The sequence below is a fragment of the Stegostoma tigrinum genome, chromosome 20 (genome assembly GCF_030684315.1).
Source record: "Stegostoma tigrinum isolate sSteTig4 chromosome 20, sSteTig4.hap1, whole genome shotgun sequence".
NCBI lineage: Eukaryota > Metazoa > Chordata > Chondrichthyes > Orectolobiformes > Stegostomatidae > Stegostoma > Stegostoma tigrinum.
This window is the reverse complement of record NC_081373.1, coordinates 45,405,744-45,431,788: the sequence shown is the minus strand read 5'-3', so window position 1 is coordinate 45,431,788 and position 26,045 is coordinate 45,405,744. Positions and strand designations below refer to the sequence as shown.

The 26,045-nt window shown below is 40.2% G+C and overlaps 1 protein-coding gene across 1 annotated transcript in view; it reads left to right on the top strand.

Moving 5' to 3' along the window:
• The window catches only part of LOC125461778 (tumor necrosis factor receptor superfamily member 6-like), a 36,182-nt gene extending 10,496 nt beyond the window's left edge, over positions 1 to 25,686 (top strand). The window contains exons 3-12 of the mRNA XM_059652936.1: positions 115 to 231; positions 6,066 to 6,171; positions 9,526 to 9,596; positions 10,222 to 10,323; positions 12,642 to 12,664; positions 13,241 to 13,259; positions 15,801 to 15,826; positions 16,763 to 16,981; positions 19,239 to 19,254; positions 21,776 to 25,686. Coding sequence (XP_059508919.1) covers positions 115 to 231; positions 6,066 to 6,171; positions 9,526 to 9,596; positions 10,222 to 10,323; positions 12,642 to 12,664; positions 13,241 to 13,259; positions 15,801 to 15,826; positions 16,763 to 16,981; positions 19,239 to 19,254; positions 21,776 to 22,125 — 1,049 coding nt within the window. The 3' untranslated portion in view covers positions 22,126 to 25,686. The remainder of the gene's footprint in view (positions 1 to 114; positions 232 to 6,065; positions 6,172 to 9,525; positions 9,597 to 10,221; positions 10,324 to 12,641; positions 12,665 to 13,240; positions 13,260 to 15,800; positions 15,827 to 16,762; positions 16,982 to 19,238; positions 19,255 to 21,775) is intronic.
• The last annotated feature ends 359 nt before the right edge of the window (positions 25,687 to 26,045 follow it).

The following is a 26,045-nucleotide window of genomic DNA, read 5'->3' as shown; positions in this document are numbered from 1 at the left end:
TATTTTGATATATTCGAAATGGTTTGAACTGCACTATCTTTTAAAATCCTTTCTCTATTATTGGTTAGATGCTGCATTTTGGTCTAGTCCTTACATTCACATTTTCGCTCTTAGGTACTTATCTGTTAAGCTGCTCTTGCAATTGTGAGCAGTGTAAAGACGGTGAATTTACAGATGCTGAAAATCTCTTGGATAAATGTAAGCGATGTACGCAATGCCAAGAGCATGATGGTAAGTATATTTTTTTTTAAGAAAGCTACTTCTGGAAACTGTTCACTAACTGCTCCAGACTATGTATACCAAATACTTAATGTATTCCAGTAAAACACAACCAGATCCACACAGCACGGAAGTTCATTTGGCCTTTTTGGCTTGTGCTGCCAAATTAAAAAGAAACATCCTTTGCGATGCAGAATGGCTTTCAAGTCTGACATTTGTAGCCCGTTTCTAGTTGACCAATATTTAATACAGTTATGTTGTTTTCTTCCTCACCTCAAAGGGCAATTTCCGCTCTGGAATTTCTCATTGAAATAACTTCCGACCTGTAACATCCTTTGAATCTGCCTTCACCACCCTATCAAGTAGCATATTCCAAATCACAACAGCTTATGGCAATCAAATCAAATCTTCATCTTCCTTTATAGATCTTTTACTAATTGGTTACGCCTTTGAATTCTTACTGGTGGAAACAGTTTCTCATTATTTATTCTTCCCAAATAGCTTTTGTAGTTTTTGAGCATGTCTACTAGATCTCGCCCTTATCTTCTCTGCTCTGAGAAGTTTCATCCATTTCTTGAGTGTACTCAAGATATTGAGGGAATAGTGAATTGTTTTATGGCCATATGTCAATTTATTAAAATTAAAGCCTGAACAGTTATGGCCTGGAGTTGGATTGTGCAGCCTATGATGAACAAACAGCAACAGTTGTGCATTGTAGTTAACATGCCCTTCAATTTGAGGTTTACATTAGATCTTCAGGTGATGAGAGAAACCTTTTAGTGCAATGGCCACTATAGCAGATCTGGGACTTGTATGAATAGAATTCGAAGCTGCGTATTGCCTGAAACAATCAACTGGTAGAATTATCATAAGTAGGTGGTGGAAGCTGATACTTTAGTGACTTTTAATGGGTTTCTTGACAAATATATGAATAGAATGGGAATAGAGGGATATGGTCCCTGGAAGGCGAGGGGGGGGGGGGGGGGGGTTTAGTTGTGACGGGCAGCATGTTGGTGCAGGCTTGGAGGGCTGAAGGACCTGTTCCTGTGCTGTAATTTTCTTTGTTCTTTGTTCTTTGTTCTAGCACAAAGCCTAAACCAGGGAGTAGCAATTCGACTATGAAAGAAAATGCCTAATAGTCTATAGAAAGTGAAATAAAGAGAGCATTGGAAAGATTGAGCATGAGGGATTAAAGAGATGGAAAGAGAAAGTAAAAGCAAAGTTTAAAAAATTCTATTGCAGTTAAAGCCTGAAAGAGTGAGACTCCATATTTTAAAGAAGATACTTTTCAGATGCAGAGAGGTTGTTTGGTCGGCTAAATGCGTGGAAAATTTATTTCCACAAGAATGAGTATGTCTTAATATTTTAGATGAGGTTGGTGGGCATTTAGTAAGTACTTCTTACAATTTCATACCCTTTTGTATACTTAAAATTCTGAGTCCCTACTGCGGCAAAGCTTTGGGAGTAGCAGGAAATTTGGACAAGTGTTTTCTGGTTTCTGTATTTGGCTGTGCGTGTGGTGAAGTTGCTGGAATTTGTCCAATTTACTTTTCAATAAGAGTGAACAGTATTTCCTTACCATTATTTCTACTGTAAAATCCTAGCAATCAATTGACAACTGCAGCCTGGGCCTTGTACTTTTGAAACTAAGGGTTTCGAAGCTGGCTCAGCGTATTATTTATGGTGAACCTTTGAAAGATCTGGGGTGAGAAAATTTTGCAGGGTTGCTGCTACCCCACAACCTATTCCTTCTTCAAATGCCCACTAGTATGTAGAGATTGAGTTACTGGTGTACTTCAGAACCAATGGAGCAAGAGCAAGACTTAGTTTCTGCTTCCCACTGTGCTTTCAATGAAGGAATAGGTCTCAGGGTGGGAGCAACTCTGATATTTCATCACCCTGGAGGCTTGTAAATTTCCACTGGAAGTGAACACCAAATTACTTAGGAACTCATAAAGGTAGAATTTGAGAAGCAGTTGCTAAACAATATTGTGAAAATGGAACTGGTATAAAGTTCAGACTGTTGGCTGAGGCATGCCAGACCACTTGCTCGTGAGGATGCTGCTGCTTATTCAGCGAGCCTAATGTTGAAAGCACACAGAACTTCATAGTAGTTTAAGGTTCTTGTGAAGATTTGTAGCTCGGGTTGTGGATGAGATTGTTGACTTGCTTGCCGAGCTGGCTGGTTATAGTTCAGATGTTTTGTCACTGTGCTAGGTAACATCATCAGTGTTGCCTCCAATGAAGTGATGTTGTTCAACTCTGCTTAGTATTTATATGATCTGGTCTGTTGAGGTGTTTTGTACCATTTCTGTTTTTTGCAAGTGTTTGTATGTAGGATCTAATTCCACATGTTTATTGATTGCATCATGGGTGGAGAAGCAGACCCCTAGAAATTCGTGTGCGTGTCTATGGTTAGTGTCCGCTAGGATGGTCATGGTGTCCCAGTTAAATTGATGGCTTTTGTGGTCTGAACTGGAGGTAGAGACAGATACACGCACACAGACTCATGCATGTGCACAGGCACATAAGCACATACAGAAATGAATGGACACAAATACACAGACATTCGTGCGCGTGCGCGCGCGCACACACACACACATCTCCTCCATTACTAGGGTCACATGAGACCCATAGTACTTGGCAGACCGTGTGTCATGACTTACGGAAGTTTGCTGAACAACCTCACCATTACTTAGGGGATAGCAAGTTATGTAGCATGTGGCTAAAGATCAAGAAGAGAAACAGGAGAAGAAAGGATAGAGGTAACTTAAGTAGACCCTTTCTGTACGTCCTTCAAGTACCATACTGATAACTACAGCACCCATTCAAATGTCAGTGGGAGAACATTTAGGGGATAGAACTCATTGTCAACCTAAATCTTACAATGACAATAGAAAATGGGCTTCCAGACTAAGAATAATTAGCTGGGGGAGAGCTGATTTTAACGGAGAAGAATGAAACTAGGCCAGATAATTTGGAGCAAAATGTAGTTAGGCAAAACGGTTTTTAAATAGTCATCTACTTTTGAAATGGAGATGTTTTGGGCATAATCAAGGTATATTCCCTCAAAAAGCAAACAGATATGTCTCAGAACCTGTTGCTAGCCACCCTGTACCACTGCTGAGCTCATTTGAGTATGTTCCCTACCTTTTGGGTTTAGATCATGGGGCTAACTTTGTGGTTCATTGTCACTGGACATCACTGAGGGCATTTATTGCCCACCTCTGATTCTGTGTCTGGTTGGCACATAGTGAGATATTGTGGGTAATCAGCACTCGGGCTTTATTAACAAAGGACATATGTAGAAGATGGTAAAAGATGGCACCTTACTTTAACACCTTACAGTCCCAGGCTCCTGTTCCATGTGACCTAACGTCGCTGTGTCTCACTAAATGCAGCTCCTGCCTCTGTGGCCACCCTTTAATTTAAACACGGTGCCAACTTCCAAGCTGATGGTTGCATTTGTTAAATCTGGTGCCAGTGTTATTTTCATCATCATTATTGATGCTTTTCAACTGCTGCCTGTGCAAGTAGAGTTTTAAGTTATGGAGTTTCTGAAAGGCAAACAGTACAGTCGTTGGACTGTGCTGAAAGGGTGGATAAAGCTTGCAAATGTAAAGGAATTAGGGTATTGAGGAGGATTAGTAATTGCCTTCTGTATTCTTCTATGGATTCAGACCTGTTGGTGCCATATCCTCGGAAGTGGCCTCCCATTGGCTTAAGGCCATGTAGGTGTACCTCTCAACTTTTCTGGTGTAATTCTCTTCCTGTAGGAAGTGTGTCAATAAGTGTGACTATCGTGGCTGAATCGCTGACAGTGTGCACTAACTGAGATATTGAGGTTGGAACCGAGGTTATTGGTAAGCGAGTGATTGAAATATTGTGTAGTGAGCAGTAAGTAAGCCTTGTAATACATTTGGTGGAATCAGGAAATTAATATAAAATGCACTGACCTTGACAACCTGTGTGAGATCATTAGATCACTTAACATTTTGGTGGCGCCACTTTCAGGTCCTCGAGGCTCGTCTCCTGGCACTAACCACTGATTTTCTGAAAGGTTCCCCCACACTCTCCTTACCCTCCGTCCGGGAATTTCGACGGCTGAGGGCCTCGGCCAGGGAAAAGAGGGAGAAGGTGGCAGCAGCACACTTGGGAGAAGGTGGCTAAGAGATGGATGTAGGGAGAAGAAAAAGGCTGCAGTTGGGAAGTGGTGAGAAGGAGGGAGTTGCAAGAGCAGTGAGGGATGCAACAGGAAGCAACAAGAGGGCCATGCTTCCTTTTGACCCTCTCTCAAGAGGAGAATGCTTTTGACCAAAAGGTAATCTTCAAGGAAATCTCAAGATAAGCACTGAAAAGAATAATGATTTTTGACTCTTGTTCCTAATCCCCCAGAAGGTTTTGCTTGTGCCAGTTAGTGTCACTGAACGAATTACTGTGGGTTACCACTGCTTGTGTGTATGTGTACTGTGTTTATTTTAAATGGGTTAGCACTTCCTATAAAGGAGTACTGAACATTTTTGTGGAGATGTTCCACAGCACAATCTCAGGGACTTTGAAAATTTCAAAATACACCTGAAATGTACATTCAAAGATATTGACTAATAAGTAAGATCGATTATGGATCATTTTTAAAAAATTGTTCAAATGAGACCGCAGTTTAGTTTATTTAACCCGAATTCCCACATCTAACTTTTAGTTACCAAGCCAACACTCCAATATTTTCATTACAAAATTATTGTAGAAACTCAGCAGGTATGGAAGTATCTGTGGAGAGAAAGCTGAGTTAATATTTCGAGTCCAGTGACCCTCCTTCAAAAGTTGGGTAATTGGCCATTGTCCATATGGGGTCGTAGGTGTCTCATTCTTTTAGAGAGGCATGTGGATATATAGCTTGAGGGGTACTAGCCCTCATCAAATATATAGAACAGTGGGTTCCTCAAGACACAATTAATCCTCTTACAGTTTCTGGGATAGTGTCTGTTGCACATACACCTACAGTGAAGTGTGGTGGAATGTCTTTGAGTTAATTGTGCCAAGAATCAAAAGTCTTTTGCTTTTAATAAAACACCTTTGACCCTGCAAGAGTTCTTCTGAACAGTGAACCATCGCAATTACTTCCTTTAATAATATGTGCTTTGGCAGTCTCCCAATATTTCGTCCAAAACTCTTGGACCAAATGTTCAAGCAGAGAATTGATGCACTGGTGTGCAGTTTGCAGTGGTAATGATGATGGGATTATCAGTGTTTCCATTACCACTGAAGATGAAAGCAATGACAAGCATTCTGACATCTCCACCACAGTCAAGGATTGACAAGATCATTCACTAATGCAGTAAAAACTCTGGAAGAGTTTCATCAATTAAATGAGATGTAACTAAGTTTATAACCACAAGCTAACCTGACAATCACTGTGAAACATCTTTACTGGCCCTGAAAAATGTTATTTACTTTTTTTGTATTATTATAAATTTGTACACATATTTTTAAAACTTTAGTTTGTCCTTTTTTAAAGATCTATTTATCTATCTGATAGCCTCTATCTTAATACAGTGACATTTATATTTTACTCTCTGAAGTGCCTTCAACTTCTTGCTTGCTGTGTGAATGGTGCTGTTGCAGTGCTACCAATTCATTCTCCTGATTTGGTGCCTGATTTGGCTGTTGCTGAGAAAGAAGTGAATTCTCCAAACAGAGATCACTAGATCCATGTGAACAGTTCTCTGCGAGGTCTCTGGTAGCGTTCTTGCTTCACTGCTGACTCTCAAAATATAGGCCATATGTTGGCCTCAGTCTGTGTGGTCCATCGACTGGATGAAGGCTGAAATCTGTTTCACTCCCTTCAGGTAAGAAAATGAAAACCAATTGTACTACAACTCACGACACAATATGCACTTGCTTGGAAAATTTCTTCAGCTTAACGGATGAACACCAATGCTACAAGTGTGCACAGTAAGTAAGAAAAATGATAAACTCTGATTTTATTTGCATGTCAGGTATTAGATCAAAAAAGGCACGTCAGTGTCAATCCATTTGGTTCCAGTGAGAGTACTCCTGCCTCTTGGCTGAGATGTTTGCAGTATCAAGTCCTGTTTCAGAATTTGAGCATGCATTCTGGTGTTTTAGTGAAGGATTGCTATATTTTGAAATAACAGAAAAAAATTAAGGTCTTTTGTGTGTCTCCAATTTGCAATGGTTCACCACTAGTGACAATGTTTATTGTGTAGGCAGTAATTTCTGGAATTTCCTTAATAAACATCTCCTCTTCATTTCTGAAGAAGGGTCCTGACCTGAAACGTCAGCTTTCCTGCTCCTCTGATGCTGCCTGGCCTGCTGTGTTCATCCAGTTCCACACTGTGTTATCTCTGACTCCAGCATCAGAAATTCATACTGTCTCCTCTTCACTAGTTCTTTCATCCCTTAGATTGTTCCTTCCAACCTGAACTCTGACCAATCACGTGTGCAAATAGCTCATTATATAATTTGATGCTTAATTTTGCTTGCTAATACAATGCTTGAAACAGTTTATTATGTTAAATGCAAGTTGCTGTCTGATGTATGCTGGATGTAAAACATTGCGAGTTGCTTTTTGTGAAGAGGACCAAGGGAGTTTAAACTTGCATTAACAATTTTAGAAACAGATTAAATCATCAATTATTGCTGGACAATTGCTAATGCTGTATTTGGTTATCTGGAGTATGGCTGTCGACTGTTGTGGGTGCTTACTGAACATCAGAAGTAATTACATAGTTGGCTGTTAAGCTCAATGAGGAATCTTCAGGACATGAAAGTTGCCCTGTATAAAGTGTAACTGTCTGTGTAAGGCAATAAATCGGCATGGTGGCTCAGTGGTTTGCACTGCAGCCTTACAGCACCAAGGACCCGGGTTTGAGTCCAGCTTCGGGCGACTGTCAGCGTGGGGTTTGCGCGTTCCCCCTGTGTCTGCGTGGGTTTCCTCTGGGTGCTCCGGTTTCCTCCCACAATCCAAAGATGTGCAGAGACAGTAGGAACTGCAGATGCTGTCGAATCTGAGATAACGAATTGTAGAGCTGGATGAACACAGCAGGCCAGGCAGCATCAGTGGAGCAGGAAGGCTGATGTTTCGGGCCTAGAACCTTCTTCAGAAAGATGTGCAGGTTAGGTGGATTGGCCATGCTAAATTTCCCATAGTGTCCAGGGATGTGTAGATTAGGGGGTGGGTCTGTGTGGACTTGTTGGGCTGAAGGGCCTATTTCCACACTGTAGGGATTCTATGATTGAAGTCATTTGATTTTCAGCATGCAATTCTCGATCAAGATCTATAGATGGCATTGCACACACCCAGTGTAAGCTGATTTGTGTGACTCACTAGCACGTAATTCTCTCATTTTTATACATACATCTGTAGAGAAGCATGGGATCAACTGGGTAAACTAGAAAGCTTCAATTATTGATTACGTAATCGAGGCAGGTCTTGTGACTAACTCACTTTGGTAACTCTTATGTATTTTTAAAGGAAAGAACTTAGTTTTATTTTCTTCTTTCATGGAACCTGGCAAAGTCAGTATTTATTGTCCATTCCTTGAACAGAGTTAAACAGAAGCCGAAAGAACTGCGGATGCTGTAAATCATGAACAAAAACAGAAGTTGTTGGAAATGCTCAGCAGATCTGGCAGCATCTGTGAAGAAAAAAATCAGTGTTCATGTTTCAGGTTTGGTGACCCTTTCTCAGAACTGAGTTGCTTGTTTAGTTACTTCAGAGAACCATTTAGGAGGCAATTGGAATTATATGTAGGCCAGACTGTAAGGACAGCAGATTTCCTTTATTTTAGTGACATTAGTGAGTCACTTGGGTTGTTAAAACAAGCAGTAATGGTTGTCGTGGTCACCAGTGTAGATCTGTTGAATTTTTAAATATCCGTCAGCTACTATTTTGGAATTGGAATCCACGTCCAGTGGCATCACCCTGCTCTTCTGGATTCGGTGACATTACCGTACTGTGTTAAACTCAGGGCGTTGTATATAGACCTTTTCTGTTGCCTTTCCAAATCTCAGCATATTCAAAAGCACTTCACAGGCAATCTGAAGCAATTCATTGACTACAGCTCAGTGGATAGGCTGGACCTTTGTTTTAATGTCTCGTTCAACAGATGACAGCTCAGATGGTGCAGCTCTTGCTCAGCAATGCAGTGGGATATCAACTGGATCCAGTGGTCAAACCTCTGGAATGGTCAATTGAACACTCAACCTTTTGACTCAGGAGAATGTCACACCATTGGTACCATTTTTCTGTTCTTTTACATAGTCAAACACTTCAATGAAGTGATGCTCAGAGCTGTCAGTATCTCATGCAGATTGTATAGCTACATTTTATAATCTTTTTAAACATATTAAGAGTAATGAATTCTTGAAGAAATAGAAGACAATGTTGAGTTTTGGCATTGTGACTAACTGAATTTGCACCATCGTCTGAGTGATTTTCGATGACACTGTTCAGAATGTGACAGCGCTGTTGAGATCTTTTTCTGAAATTGTCCTCCCCATGAGGAACCTTGCACTGGGGGAATAGTGCATGTCATTGAGCCTTCAGTGGCATCATCAATAGGGTCTGGGGGAATGTCTGAAACCAAATTCAACTGGAGAACAGGCGATGGTGATATGTTCATTCAGGGATAATTGGGAGTTGGCTGGATGGCTGGTTTGTGGTGCAGAATAATGCCAACAGCATCAGTTCTCTACAGGCTGAGGTCACCATGAAAATCCTGTCTTCTCAACCTCACTTCCTGCCTGAGAGCCTCAGGTTAAACTCCCCATACATCATCTCACTCAGCCCTATCAGACTATAATGACTTTACTAATTGTGGGAGAATTGTGTGTGTTTATGGGGAGCAGATGTTTGAGCTGGAATAAAACACTGAGCAGAAGAGTATATGCCTGGACTGTGCCTGACTAACATATAGACTCTGTGGTTGATTGTTTAGGTACCTGGAGTCCAAAGGGTTTTGACAATTGCAACCCAACTCAGTGGGTTCAAGCTTCAGCTTAAAGCAGCCCATTATTTCACCAGCTGGCTGCTCATATCCGGAAAGCGCACAGGTTTTGATGACTAACCAGTTAATGAAGGTTCTCTTAAGCAATTTACTCAAATAGGTAAAGTGAAATAGTGGATGACGGTGGAAACCTGAATTTAGCGATTCTAGCAGCATCCAGGAAGGAAGGAGAAAGCCTTTTGAAGTTTCAGAAATGACCAGCTCATTCGTTCCAGTAGTATATATTCCTGTTTTCTAAAATCAGCTGTTTCCTCATATCTTTCATTTCCCACCAAAGGTGCGATGCAGAAACTGAAGAGGTCGAGCAACCCTGTACAGAAACACAGAACACAGTCTGCAGAAAGAAAGGTACATGTCTTTTTATTCTCTTTTCTTTTTCATGTTGTACATAGGACTGATTTAACAAACAAAAAGAAGAAGCAGTAGTAGGCACTAAACTGGCAAACAGTCAGCTTGATGCAATGTTACAAAATTGCAATGACCTGACAAAGTTAAGAAATATATAATGTTTATGCAATGCAATCTAACCGTAGAATCCCTACAGTGTGGAAGCAGGCCATCTGGCCCATCAAGTTCACACCAACCTTCTGAGGAGCATCCCTCCTAGGCCCAACCCCTAGCCTGTCTTTGTATTTCGCCTGGCAAATCCACCTAGCCTGCTCACTATGGGCAATTTAGCCTGGCTAATCCACCTAAACTGCACATCTTTAGAGGAAACTAGAGCACCTGGAAGAAATCCACACAGACACGGGGAGAATGTACAAACTCCATACAGACAGTCACTTGAGGTTCCCTGGTGACGTGAAGCTGCGGTGCTAACCACTGAGCCACTGTGCTGTCCCACTGACTAGTGTGGCTCCTCTACAACATGTATTGTCCATAAGGAAACAGATTCTCCTGTTTTGTGACTTCTTGGTACAAGTGGCTGCCCCCTTCAAATCATTGTAACCATTTACATTTGTCTGTTTTACAGGTGGCCAGTCAGTCCCTGTTGCTGCTGTGGTGATACCGATTACACTAGTACTTGTAGTAATTGTTGCAATTATTTTGTGCAAGAAAAAGAAACTCCCTCGATGTAAGTCAAAAGAAACTTTATACTGCTTTACGCTGAAAAGGAATGATGGCAACTTTATTCTTTCTAATATTGGCCAGTTTGGTTTCAAACAAAATGACTTAGATACGTCTGGTAAGGAATTAACCGTTGCTCTGAACTGTCTCTTATCAGTTAATAAGCCATTGCAAAGTGCTAGTTGTAAAATTTAGACTTCTGCTAAACCTTTAAAGACAGTGGGAACTGCAGATGCTGGAGAATCTGAGATAACATGGTGTGGAGCTGGATGAACACAGCAGGCCAAGCAGCATCAGAGGAGCAGGAAAGCTGACGTTTCGGCCTAGACCCTTTTTCAGAAATGTAATTTCTGAAGCAGGGTCTAGGCCTGAAACGTCAGCCTTCCTGCTCCTCTGATGCTGCTTGACCTGCTGTGTTCATCCAGCTCCGCACCATGTTTTCTCTTTTTATTTCTGTTAAACCTTTCTCTAGTCTTGTGATTTTTGACAAAATAAGGCGCAGATTTTAACTGTCTACACTAAAGAAATGATGTGCACTGTTCACCTTCCTTCGAGCTGGCCACAGAGTTTCTGTGGACTTTACAGCGCAGTTATTATCCAGTTTCATGTCTATTTCAGGGTGATATTTCAATGGAAGCAGAGGGTTTAGATTATGTCTCAACAGATAGAGATGACTGGAGTTTTCACATGATCGGATTGGAGAACCTCATTGAGGCATTCCAAGTCCAAACCGACAAGGAAAATGACACAAGTACAAATTCTTAATGTATAGAAAGCTCTATAAAAATTGGGAAGTGCAGAAGGGATTAAGGAAAGAGACAAAAGAGAGATTCTGGGGAAAAATGTTTTAAACTCCAAACACAGCAGTGCTAACTTTTTCACCCATTTTTGACACGGACCTGTTGAGTTAGTACAATACCTCACAAGTTCACTGGCATCCTTTTTTTCAAGCTAGTTGGTGAAGATTGCAGCGACAAACTGTATGAAGGAGCAGGCTATGTCTGACAGCAGCTTCTGGATGTTTGCAATGAACAGTATACGTACATATCTAAAAACCTGTTTTCTGAATTGCCCCAAATAATGGTGGTCATTGATGGTCTTGCCTTCATTATTCCCAACCAAAATCTTTAAAACAGTTTATTTTGTTGTTATCACTTTTCTGTTTGTGGCAACATTCTGTGCACAAGTTAATTGCTGCATTTTCTACATTCCAGTCTTGATTCCGCTTTGCAAGATTGGCTGCAAAACTCTTTGAAATATCCTGAGTGCACGAAAAGTTTGGTGTAAAGGCCAATCTTCCTTTATTTTCACACTTTAAGGGCAAACTAACTACAATGCACCTAAAAGACCATGAGGACATTTATTGGCACTTGATCCATGATATAAATGACTGGCCAAAAACTCTTCACAGCATTTTAGATACCACATTATTGGCATGTTGGGGTACAGCAAATATTCTGTATGTATCAAAAAAAAAGCTGCCAGTAATTTCTAGTCCACTTGCTTAATGCTTTTTCTCTTCTGGGACATGGGATTTGCTGCTGGCCAGCATTTATTACCCATTCCTAGTTGCCCTTGAGAAGGTGGTAGTGAGCTCCCCATTTGTACTGCTGTAGTACACAAATCGTAGGTGAACTCACAATGGCTTTAGAGAGGGAATTCCAGGAATTTGACCCAGCGACACTGAAGGAATGGCAGGTGGAGGTGCTCTCATGTACCTGTTGCCCTTGTCCTTCTAGATGGAAGTGGTTGTGGGTTTGGAAGGTGCTTTGGTGAGACAAGAGCTTGCGTTTTCCACAGGAAGAGTGAGCAGTCTCTGAGATGCCAGTGACGACTTGAATTCTCTCTAGAGGACATAGCAGAAGTGTCCACAGTAATGTTATTGCTTTCCAGAGTCACAGTTAGCTCTCTCTTGTTGAACTATATTTCCAAATCTGAAATGCAACTGGAAACTTAGTGAAGGTCAAGTTCTTGTTATCCTATGGGTTACTGTCTTGTTGGAGAGAGACAACTGGTGGGCAGTACACCTCAGGTAAGGGTCTAGGTAGACAAGGTGGGACCTTCATGTTCACCTCAGACCAGTATGAGATTTGAACTTGCGCTGTTAGCATCAGTCTGCATCACAAGCTAGCCATCTAAACAACTCTGCTAACTGACCCCTTGGAGGTAGTATATCCCAAGCCATTTTCTGAAAAATCATTTTAAACATGATAAATAACTTTAGTGTTATTGTCATTTAGCCAGCAATAATTCTGTAAATTAGTTTTAGCTCTGTGCCTAATCTACTCCTCTGTCATTGCTAAAAGATATCTTTACCTATTTCAGGCAAAAAGGTGTCTGGTGGTAAGGTAAAGTCTAATTACATCTTTTTGTTAATATGGACATATTATATTAATGTTTTAATAGATGTTGTATTTTGGAATTCCATTTCAGTAAATGGAACGTTTCAATGAGGTGAAAGCTGTTTCTAGATATAAAGTGTTGCATTGCTTTCTGTACATTTAAAAATGATGGAATTCAGTACTCTCAATATTTCTACACATCACAATCTTTGATTTTCCTTATGTGGCAATATATAGTTGCAAGTAAATTATCTGTATGGCTCAGAATTTGCAGTGTGCTCAGTTGATTTTACACAGTGTATGATCCAGGTACTGGTTTTTCATAGGGCAGAGAATCACTCTCAATTCTGTTTGCCACATTACACACTAAAAATTTTGAAACCTGACACACCAAGTATTTTAAACCAATTTGTTATGGCTTATTGGAAGGTCTTTCACCTCTGCGTCCGTGGTTATGGTTTGAACACGTGAAAAGACTTGACCGTGAAATCATGTGATTCATTTGCATTTCTATTAAAATGTAGATATCTTTTCATCTATGTCTGATATGTTTGCTAATTGATTTCTGTTTTTTCTCCACAGCCAAGCAAATGGATAAATGGTAATTGTTTGTTGACTGAGACTTCCTTACTTGAGCAGTTGTCTTCTTTGTCATCAGCTGAGCGTTTTTTTTCTCCACAAATGCATCCATCGTAAATGTATCTCACTTTTTATTTTGCCCAATCTAAAGTGTTTTCCTGCTGTTGACAGTAATCTTTGGGGTGTTCATTCTATTACAGGATCATACGCTCTTTTATAGAGTCATACAGCATAGAAACAGTCCCTTTGGCCCAATCAGTCAATGCTGATCAGAATCCCAAACTAATATAGCCCCATTTCCCTGTGCTTGGCCCAAATCCCTCCAAACCTTTCCTATCCATGTACTTATCCAAATGTCTTTTAAACATTGTAACTGCACCTGCGTCCACCACTTCCTCTGGAAGTTCATTTCACACGTGAACTACTCTTTTTTTTTTAAAGAAAAGCCCCTCATGTCTATTTAAATCTTTCTCCTCTCACCTTAAAAATATGCCCCCTAGTCTTGAAATACTCCACCCTAGGAAATTTTGTCCTGCCTTCCCTGCTTTAACACACAATTAAGAATGTTGTTATAGTATATGTAGATGTCAATATTTAATCCAGTATGACTGCATTCTGTCCCTTTAGTCTATTTAAAGTAGGCAAAGCCTATGATATCCTCATATCTATTATACACTTTTGCTTCTTATCCTGCTCTCTGCACACATGTAGATGTATTTATAGTCTGATCACAACTAATGCACACAAGATTGCAACTTTTCTATACGACAGATTTTGTCTCCATGTCAGAACCTTTCATTGATTGTTATTTACATCCAAAGTTAAGATGCAAATTGGAATGCACTCTACCTTAGTACCAATGTTAGATTTGCCAGAGTGGGTTGGCCCACTTGCTGATGTCACGATAGTGGTAGAAAGGCATAAAATGGTTAGCTATCCAAACCTTTGGAGATATTATGCTTAAAGCAAGGTATCGTTTCGCCCAAAAGAAGCTAGGTAACAGGTTTCTATTGAAAGTTGATAATCAGTAAGTCAATATAAGGCCCTCAGTATTGTAACATTCTATCACATCACAGTTTAGTATTTGAGCCCTTTCCATTCACTGGTTTTTCGTGAGCACTTGTAATGGCTGTGACATTTAATTTTTCTGCATCTTTAATTGTGGACTGAAATGAGGAAAACACTTTTTTTTAAATCGAAGGATTGGTGAAGGATTACAACATGTATTGAATGTAAGTGATCTGACACTTGGAACCACCATTTTCACGGCTGCTTCTTTGAGTTGTGGTTCAAGTGTTTTTCCAGATGGTCTGGGGCTGAGAGGCTGTGTAGAGTTGGGTGTTTGGTTGGTACAATTAGCTGATTGGTCTGACAACTATTGGCCAGTAATCAATGACAGAGGCTTGCCAAAAACTGTATGATTGAGTCTGAGGTAATTGAACAACTTGGAGATGTGAACAAGAAACAGCGAAGTCTTCAGGTCTCCACCAGCTCAGGAGCCCTCTGTTCCCTGCGGTAAAAGCCAAGTTAAATCCAAAAAAACCAGTTTATCTTCCCTTCAGTTGCTTTATGTTGCAACTTTTAACTTGTAAATCAGAGACCTTTTATCAATGAACCAGCCACCCTGTGCCTCTTGCAAACCAGTGAAAACATTCAGAGAAATAGGACCTAGAATGGTGACAAAACATTTGAAAACTAACCTTCCAGCTCTGCGAGCAAACTCACGTCCAGAACCTCAACCTGAGCTACAATTCTTCTCAAAACTCGCACAAGAATCATAAGGACTATGTCAATAACCCTGTGGCCAGGAATTATTGAACAGCTTTCCTAGATTTTCCCTCTGTTTGTAACACCTGTGTTTATTTTCCTGTCTGTCTCTTTGAGTGTGCGTGTGTAAGGGTAAGTTTAAAAGGAGGTTAAAGTTTTAATTAGTAGGGTTACATGTTGATGCTTTAAAATTGAACCTAGAGTCTAATTACTCGTAATTAATTGTAAATGTAGTTAAAGACAAAAACCTGGTTCTTGCTTTTGGTCCACCTGGGTGTTAAAGACCAGTAGATTGGGGAGTTTTGCATACTTGAATAAAATCTTTAACTTTTATGATGACTCTAGAAATAATGGGTCTTGATCTCTAGTAATTCTTGACCACAGGGTTATTGACATGGTCCTTTTGATTCTAGTATCACACACCAGCTAGGAGTAACACACTGAAGTCAATGTAAAATAAAATTGGGTTGCTAGTGTGTTCCTGCCAGGATTCTGCAGGGGTGGTTGGGGTCATTTGGTTAAACTGAATCCCTCTGTATTTCTCAATTAGTTGACAGAGGTAAAAGATTATTCTGATGAGATTGCCTTCTAGAACTTTGTTCATTCATAAAAGTGGTAGAGATGAGGTATATCCAGTAAGGTTAAAACTGGACATTAACTTCAGGAGGCATTTTTGTGCAGTAGCAGGGACTACGTGAGATGTAATGGTAAGCAATGTGACTCACCTGCAACTGAAGGTTCCATTCATGTATTTAAGAACACTTTTGAAATTTACTTACATTTGTTTGTGTTTCAGGTAAAGAACAGACTAAACCACCACAGGTAAGTGAGAAATTGTAGCTATTGTCAAAGCTTTTCATTGAGTAGCACCTAGCAACTAGTCAAAGCAATAATGACCAGAGGTCATCTGCCTTATGGCAGGGATGAACAAGGAGAGACTTTTTTTTTTCTCTCAGTCAAATATTGCTTTGGTTTGATAATACAATATCAATGTTCCAGCATCACCTTCTTGGGGCGTTTTGGAATGTGCAATAAATATGGCCTTCCCAGTTAGATCCACTTCCCAAGAATGTGCAGTATTTTTGTTGAGTATTCCTGATGAGGAATGCTGCTGACAGGGATCTCTAATCAGGACGTTCACTGGCCTGAGGCCTTCCTGTCCAGTTCTTTCAAACAAATGGATTACAGTCCAACAGTCTCAGCATTTCGTAACCAATGCTCCCAATGAGTATCGCACCTCACTGGGGAATGGCTCAGTCTGGAAAATTGTCCCTTAAAGCACAACTGTAACTATGTTGTGTGATCAATATTGCCGTCAACAGGTTCTGATAGAACAATGCTTATAATTCATATTAATACTATCAAAATGCACGATACCCCAAATAATAAACTTTTAAAGATAATTTGGCTGTGAGGGGCTTTCCTATAATTTGCATTTTTTTTCCCCTGCACCAGCAGAATGGAAATAGTAAAGGGATGTGCACTCATTCTATAACCACAGGAACTGCTGGAAATTCCCTCCTGCTCCTATTGTTGGACTATAACATTTTTAAATATTTGATTACACTCTGCAAAATATCATGTGTGAATGGCTAAAGTGTGACCATTTGTGTGATGAATTTATATCTTGAATCTCAGTTGTGCTTGCGTAGCTTCACAGCATTAATTTGAAGTTTCAGCACCTTGCCATGTTCCCAGTTATAGCTCTGCCTGATAGGATAGCACATGTTCTAACTATTTTCCTTTTCTTTCTTGCAGGTACCAGGTACTGTATGCAATCCACTGGTCTGTACAGAAAGTTTTCTCATAGTTTGGCTCTTGGGTTATATCCTTTACAGCATTTTAAATGATCATGCAGAGATGTGTAGGCCTGTAATGGGCCATTGCGAGTCATATTGGAAATTAATTATTTTCAGTCATTATGTAGTGACAGTGATGCTGCATTTAGTTGGTTTTGTTGGTCCATTTACCTCAGGTGTTGAGAATTCCTGATATGGTTTATGCTCAGACGTGATGCTATAACTGTTTCCCCAGGACCAGAGAAGGTATAACAAAAAGGTTTAATGTTGCAAATTGTTGCTTTAGAAAGAAAAAGTCTATGCCTAACTGAATAACTAATCAGACAGCTGAAAGGTTAATGAAGAATTCATCAACTGTAGTTGCAGCTGCATCAGTAGAGGTTTGAGTCAGTTGTTTTCAGTTTTAGTCACTTAAGCAGAGCTACAGAATGACACAGAATTGGTGGTGTTGTAAGTTCCAGTTATGCCTGTGCTACTCCATTTGTGCCATTATTGAAAAATGTTTCATGATGCCACAACCCATTGGAACTGCAGTGGGCAGTCTACAACATTTAAATGTCATTTGGCCAACCATCTGCAGGAACAATTCAGAATAAATTCTAAATGTATATATTGCCAATGCTGAAAATCTGAAATGAGAACAGTAAGTTCTGAAATACTCAGCAGATGTGACAGCATCTATGGTGAGGAAAAACAGAGAACTTAGGAACTTAGGTGTGGGGATAGACCATTTAGCTACTCGAGCCTGCTGTGCGATAAAATGCTATCTCCATATCCATTTATGCCATTGGTATTTAGAAATCCGTCAATCTCAAAACATACGCAGTCACTCAGCTGCTGCAGTCCTTGGGTTACAGAGTTCCTAAGATTCACAACTGTCCAAGTAAAATAAATTCTCTTCATCCAAGTCCTCAGTGGCTACTTAGTCCCTTATTTTAAAATTGTTCTCCCTGTTTCTAGTATTTTGAAGTTTTCAATGAAATCATCTCTCATTCTATGAGATTCTGGAGAATACAGGCCCAGTTTGCATGATATTTCTTCATAGGACAGTCCACCAACCTGGAAACAAGTCTGGTGAGCCCCATTGCACTGTTGCTATGGGAATGATATCTTCCCCCAGATAAGGAATTGCATGCAGTATTCCAGGTGCAGTCTAATCAAGCTTCTGTATGATTAAAGCAAGTCTTCACTACTCCTGTATTCAAATCCTCTTCTAATAAGAAGAATGTTCTGTTAGCCCTACTAGTAGCTTGTGCACCTGCATTCAGTGACTTATTGACAATGACACCTAGGTCCTTTTTATACGTCTTCATGTCATAATTTATTATTATTTAAGAAATAATTCTGCACATCTATTTCTCCTACCAAAGAGGAAAGCTTCACATGTTTCCATGTTATATTCCATTTACCATGTTGTCCACTCACTAAATCCACAATTTGCATTACATCTTTCTCACAGCAGACATTCCTACCTTACTTTCTGTCATTTGTGAGATTAGACATATTACATGTGGTCTCCATATCCAAATCACTGATATTTCAATTGTGAATAGGTGGGGTCTAAGTGCTCCTGTTTGAGTACCCTACTACTCAGTCCTCCAACACAAGATGCCCTGTCTATTTCTGCTTTGCTTTCTATCTGTTAACCATTCTTTAAACCTTGCCAGTGTATTACCTCCTATCCCATGTAGTTTAATTTTGCTAACCACCATTCTGTGGGAGATGTCATCAATAGCCTTCTGAAAATCCAAGTATACAATAGGTGCTGACACCCCTTTATCAGTTCTGTTAGTTATATCCTCAAAAAATGCCCAACACATTCGTCAGACTTGATTTTCCAACTTGCCCTAATTTCTTCAACAGTGCCATTTCCTACCTTCCAATCTGCAGGAATCATTCCAGAATCTATAGAATTTTATGAAGTTGATTGTTGATGCATCAACCATCTTCATAGTTACCTCCTTTCTAGTCCTATGGACTTAACAGCTTTCAGTCCCTGTAATTTCTCAACCACAATCTTTTTACTGATACAAGTGTCCTTTAATTCCTCTTTCTCACCAGTACCTTGGAACTCTAATTCTGTGGAATTTGTCATTAACTTTCTCAGTGAAGTTTGGCACAAAGTAATCATTTAGCTTCTCTGCCATTTTTCTATTGCCTATTACAAATGCTTTTGACTATGCTCAGAGTTACACTCCATCCACACTGACCCCATCAAATGTTCCTAGAGTAAAGGTTTGACATTCTAACCTCTGGCAAAGCTACTCACAACCTTTTAATTCTGAAGTGGCAAATATCCAAACTCTGAGCACTTGTAGGGATCTGGAAATGATTGAAACTTCTGTAGTGATGGATTTGACATTCATTCCAACAGTAAAACAAAGTCAGTTTGTTAACCATTTTAAAAATTCAGAAATTTATTTTGCACTTTGCAGCTCATCAAATTATCAGGTAAGAAAATCAGATGAAATGTTTGGAATGAAAATTGCTTGCGGCGGGGGGGAAGCAGACCTGTCCATCTTTTCTGCACTCTGCAAGAGTTATCACAGCCTTTTCTCAAAGAGGTCTGAGTTGGTTCTGACAGAAGCTTACAACATCAAACATTAACTCAGTTTCTTTGTCCATAGGTAACTAGCTGAGTATTTCCAAAATGAACCCCTTTGCTTTCTTTCCTTATCACCTAGTTCTCACTTCTCTGTGTGATCATTTTAAATTAGTCATTGACTTGCCAATCAGAGGAAATGGCTGTTTTCTATCATATACTGCTGCTAAAGCTGTGTGATTTAATGCAACATGGATTCTGAAATAACTCCACAGCGGCTGGTATCCCGTCAACAAGCCCCCCTTTATTTACATAATGACACTGATCCAGCTCTCTCCGAGTCAGTGGTCAGAGTGAACAGAAATCCTGTCACTCCTGTTTATATTTGTCAGCCGGGGCTCCCTGATTGGGCCAGACTAACAACCCCAGTCAGGGAACTCATAGTCTGAGGGCCTTCTTGCTGACCTTGTTACAATCACGATAGATTCAATGAGGCATTGATAAAGTCTGCATCGCAAAACAACTTTGAGGGAGCACTTAGCATTCCGGATAATTGTCAGAACCAGTAGGCCCATCCTCGCTGTTAACGCTGACCATTTGTGACTTAAAATTTAATTCCTTTTGAAGATAACTATCTTCTTAAAGGATATATAGCTGCGCTGATGGATTGGTTCAAGCAGAGGTGAAGATGGTTGATACTTGCTTTTAAGTTGAAAGTTAAGGTTGTCTGTTCTGGGTAAAGAGTGCTGCATTAGGAATAATTAGGCAGATTTTTCCGATTGTCTGTTGCTATTACAAACTCTATTGGATTGTGATGATTCCTGTTCCGACCATTTACACAGTTTCCATTGAGAGCTCAAGTGCACATATTCCAGAGTTTTCTCTTTCCTGTGACCTCACAATTCTCTGAGCTGTAACCCCTTAACTATCAGTGCATTTTTTTAATTTGCATGCAGGACCAAGGCAAGCTTAATGTCACATAATCATTACATCTGGATATATTTGACTTTTTTTTTTAATGAAGTAGATTGTACAGCACAGAAACAAACCATTCAATCCAACTGCACCATGTTAGTAATTTTACTCCATTGAACTGCCTCCTACGCTTTATTATTGAACCCCCACCAAACAGAAGCATCCCATTTTAGTACGCTGAAAGTACTATTCCTCTGCAACACTCTGATCTACTCCTGTATCACCCCAACACCCAGGCCTCCTCATGCTTTAGGAGATGTAGCACCTACCCTTTTCTCCCCCACTTTCCCCTCACCATTCAACTGCTCTGGAACACCCCTTCCAGCTGAGGCAGCAAATTACATAGACCTGTTTCAGTTCACCGTCTTGAATTTTCTGCTCACAATATGGTCTCCTCTCCACTGGGTAGATCAAGAGCAGGTAGGGCTTTGTGGAACACATCTGTCTGTAAACATGGCCCAGGCTTATGGTGGCCCATCATTTAAATTCTAAGCCCTGCTCCCATGCTGAAGGTTTTGTCCTTGACTTAGTGAATTGCTGCCCAAAGCTTCCGCTGGAACTGCACCGTACCTTTCGGTTAGGTACAGTATCACCTTCAAATTCAACATCGCGTCGCATAATTTCAGACTATAGATGCTGTCCCACTTTCTTTTCATCTTGTTTCATTTTCTTTTAAAATTTGTTTTTTTCCCGTACTCTCTCAGACAGTAGCACATTTTTTTCTAGGGACAACTTTTGTTTGTCTCTTCCTCATCGCCATTGCTTTTGGACTTATAGAATTAATCCTGTCACTCCACCTCACCTGACTTCCTTGCTTTTGTCCTTGTCCCATGCACATATCGCTCAAAAGATATTACACTTTTAATGTTCTCTGTTCTGATGAAAGGTCAGTAACCTGAAATGTTAACTTTGTTTCTCTCCTCACAGGTGCCGCTGAGTTTCTCCAGCACTTGTTTAAGATTTGCAGCATCCACCTAGTTCTGCTCCTGATTAATATATCCTTCTATTATTTTAACCACTTGTAATCTCATTCGCCTTATCCCCACATCTGACTGTCCACTTAGAAGGGTTCCCCATGAATCCCTGATTGGATTTATTGGTGAATATCCCCCACGTGTGGAAACATATTTTCTGCACTTATTTTAAGAAACCCTCCCATAACTTTAAAGTGAACCTTTTTTAGCTCAATCTTCCATTCCTTACAGGGAAAAAAAACAGCCAGGCTGTTCAGTTTTTGTTTCTTTCAGTTCTGTCACTATTTTTACCAGGGTATGTCGTGAATCTTGGCCCTTCACAGGTGGAGGTTGTGTGGGAAGAAAAGTGGTTTCTTGCTTCAAACGGAATAGTTGCTGTTGTGAATATCAAGGAGGCGCTACCTAGGGGACTTTGACTTACAATCTTCCATTCTTCAGGGTTGGCATTCAATGAGTGATGTCTTTTCTCTTTCTTGAACAGACATTGAGCTTACTGAAGAACATTTGCAATTGATGGCGATGGAAATTGAACCGAGAATGTACCACGAGCTTGGGATAAGCTTAGGGCACAGTGAACCTAAGGTGCAGCAGATTCGAGCTGATTACCACGACGATATAAAGCAACAGGGTTATCAAATACTGTATTCTTGGTTCCAGGCTCATGGAAAGAAAGGTGCATTCCCTGCATTGATTAACACATTCTGGAGAATGGGATATGTCACGACTGCTGAAAACATTATGGAAAAAATTATTCCAAAAGATGAGGCTACAGTTGATGCCAACACACTGGATGGGAATGAAAATGGCAGAATGACCAGTTCGATGTTTTAGGTCGTTCACTGGTTCTCTCAGGTCCTGTGTCGTCATTGATTTTCAACATTTGTTACAATTTGCGAGTTATCATGTTCAGGCTAGCATAGTTCTGTGCTCAAATGATGTAACTATCCCAGGCGTGACTGTATAAATGAATTAAAAATCAGGATTCCAGCAAAGATTGGCAAGAAAGAGGATATTGCACTGATCGATCTAAAATTAACTACAGTTATCATTTAGTTGTAGCAAACAGAAAATCTCTCCCTGGTACGATTTTATTTGCTAGGCAGATAGAATCTCATTCTGTTTACTGTATTAACATAGGAAGAGTGAGTTACATGTGATGTGCAAAAGAGATGTCTTCACACTAAGTCTATCATGCTAGTGATTAGACACAGAATGAGAAACATCCACTTCTAATTTAATAGAGTAACTTGGATATGAATGAATCTGCTAGTCCATAGTCAGCATGGATTTATCTAGCTTACCTATTCCAACAAAACTGTACCTGTCTGCATTTTAATCCAAATTTGACATCTTTTACACTGATGTTTGTGACCTTGGGTGGAACTAATCAGATTCTTGAGTTTGCCGCATTGTATTGAGCTATTTTATATCCTGCCGTAAGTAGCAGTTTGACTACTCCACTTTATCCACTTTACACTGCTGCATAGGAAGGTTAGATTTCTAACGAACGGCTGGATAGGCTGGGACTTTTTTTCACTGGAGCATAGGAGGTTGAGAGGTGACCTGATAGAAATTCATAAAATAATGAAAGGTATTGATAGAGTTGATGATACTTGCCTTTTTCCTAAGATAGGGAATTTCAAGTACTAGGCAGTACATTTTTAAGGTGAAAAGAGAAAGATTTAAGAAAGACATAAGAGACAAATCTTTTACACCAAGGTTGGCCTGTCTGTGCAATGAACATCATGAGGAAGTGGTGGATGTGAGTACAATTGCAGCATTGAGAAGACATTTTAATGTATATACGAGGAGGAAAACTTTGGAGGGATATGGGCCAGGAACAGGCAGTTGGGACTAGTTTAGTTTGGAATTATTGTTGGCAGGGACTGGTTGGACCGAAGGGTCTGTTCTGTGCTGTAAGACACTACGGCTCTTTGATTAACTCTGGGTTGCTTGAGGGTGGAAGAAATATGGACCCATGTGTCAGAAGATAATTTACAATACGGGTATATCCACCCTCTCGTTCTTCCTACAATAAGTGACACCTATGGTAGATGAAACACATGTTCACATCCTCTTCCAAATTTAATTTTCTCCTGGAACAGGTCACCTGTGACTGGGTTAGGGTTAGGGTTCGCACAGTTGGTTGTCAGCTCAGGCATGTACCCTGAGAAGCATCAGGCTACATTAAGGACGTCCAAGCATGGACATGCTCCCATTCGTACACCACTGGACACATTGGCAGGATTTACAGGGTGATAATAGCCCTTGCCATCAAGTCCTGATGGAGAGTTTGAATCCAGAGTCAACCACTTTGCCACAAACTGCTTTGTCATTTATTTACTAGCTCAGTTTAAAACCAATGAATTTGTCATGACTTAGTAAAATCTTCATGCATTTGTGCCAAAACAAAACATCAGACTTATATGGCAGATTAATCTCAGCCACACTTTCTTTTATTGCAACCTATTTTTCATTGTTCAGATACCTACTTTTATTACTAAAATTTTAACATTTTTAGCACTTTGTTACAGAATTTTATTCGTATTCCAATTGAGAATGACTTTCAACAATTTAAGCAAATATTTTTTGAAAAGTGCAAATGCTCAATTGTATAGTGCAATTATTACCAGCATTGAACAATGTGGAGAGCATAGAACAAAAGGATATTTTAAGAAACTCCGTGTGTCTCCAATTACTCGGCAGTGTCTGTCTTTAAGTACACTGCAGTTATTTTTGCAGTGAGTTACGAGGCAACAGCGCTCTCTACTGACATTGAAGAACGTTAGCTCAGAGGTCTGCAATCTCTATGGTGAGAACTTCCCATTTCCTGAAGGCAGTTTAAATCTGGCGGCAAGTCATCGTTGACTGCAGCCTGTGGGTTCTTCAGTAGTTTCTTAGAAGAGATGTAGAATCAGGGACTGTATTTGAGCTATTCTGTAAACTTCACATGTGACTGTCAGTTTCAGTTGGGTAACGATGCCAGTTGCCGCAGTTTCACAACTAACTGCAGAACAAAATTTGTTACATTGTTCCATGTGCAATCATCCTGCTGTGAAAATGCTCTGTTCGTGCAAGTGCCTGTTTAACATAAATTCGTCTTGACTCTTTTTGTGAGTGAAATCTAGATTAATCTCTGAATTGCAGACAAAGAGCAAAGCAACAAACTTTTTCAACGTACCACTCCGAAGTTTTAAAGAGGTATGCGCGATGTATTAGTGGATTAATATGTTTTGTGCAGCCATCAAATTAAGTGCTCGGGCTGTCGTGATGCAGTGGTAGTCTTCCTTCCTGTGAGTCAGGGGGCCTGGATTCAAGAACCCCATCCCCAGAGGTGTGTTATAACATCTCTGAAGAGGTTGATTAGAAAATATTGGAAAACAAGCACTGGAAACACAGCATTGCCCCACTGCTTGACAGCGAGCTGTAATTTTTAAGGGCGTGTGCAGGCCCATAAATCATCTGCTCAGTTTTCTAAACTATGGGGCTTACTAAAGGTGCATCAGCCTGAAGAAAAGTTTACACGTTAATGAAAACAACACGAATGCGTAACTCTATTGTTGTCTCTTTCCTCACTAATGTGTTCAATAAATGCTAATATTAAGGAAACAAAATGATTGAAAACAAATTTAGTTGCAACAGTTTTTCTGCTACCTTTATTATGAACGCTCAATTCGTAATTAGAGTCTGGGGGTAGGTACTGCATCACTGGGAGCCCTTTCTGTCCGTTATCCACTTCACGGCTGGTTCAGTTCTTACTCCCCTGACAAGTCTCAACAGCATTATTATTGGAGAGTTTTATATTTTCCTGCTATTGTGTTTTTTTTTGTGTGTGGAGTATTTCCTAACAGTAAGCTCTAATACATACACAACTAAAATTCAACTTTCCAGAGAGAAGGCAAAGTTAGAAAGTAATGTCTGTAAGCAGGCCTGCAGTTAAAAAAATCCTATGTCACCCTAAGTGATTAATAAGAGTGATACCAGTAAAACATCGATGGCCAGTGTGGAAAGAGGCCATTCAGTCCATCAAGTCTGCACTGACCCTCCAAAGAGCATCCCACCCAGAATCAAATGCCCCCACCCCGACATTCCTGTATTTCTCAAAGCTGCAGACAACTTAGCTAATCCATCTAACTTGCACATCTTTAGACAGGAGGAGGAAGCACACAGCTAGAGGGCAAACATGCAAACTGCACAGAGATGGTTGCCCAAGGCTGGAATCAAACCTGAGTCCCAGATGCTGTGAAGCAGTAGCACTGAGACACTGTACTGTCCCGGACTGCTGAAAAGTGAATTCTAGTTTTCCCAGATAATGAACTAACAGTGTCAATCGACAACTGGTCCATCCAGCCCAGTTATAAATAAATCTTCCAACTTTTTAATGAGTGTGTACGTTTAAAGCAGCTGCTGCCTAATCCACGAATCAGCTTTGGCTTTTTCTTCTAGTGATGAAGACCTGCAGCGAAAAGACGTTAAGGAGCAGCTCAAATCCAACGGGAAAACACCGTCTTATGCCAATAGATCAATCCCAGCTTGGATCGCAACAGACCGGCCAGTCTGCCTGTCACCCCAATGTCCAATCAATCATGTACAAAACATCTTATTGATTTGTGGTTTCCTGTGTCACACTGGCACAAGTTCTCCCCACCTGCCTTTTGTAGCCTGTCCTGAGCTGTAATTCAGTATACTGTTGCCAGGGCTGGACACTGTAACCCACCTCATTGTATAATTGTGTCTGCCCAACTTTGTGT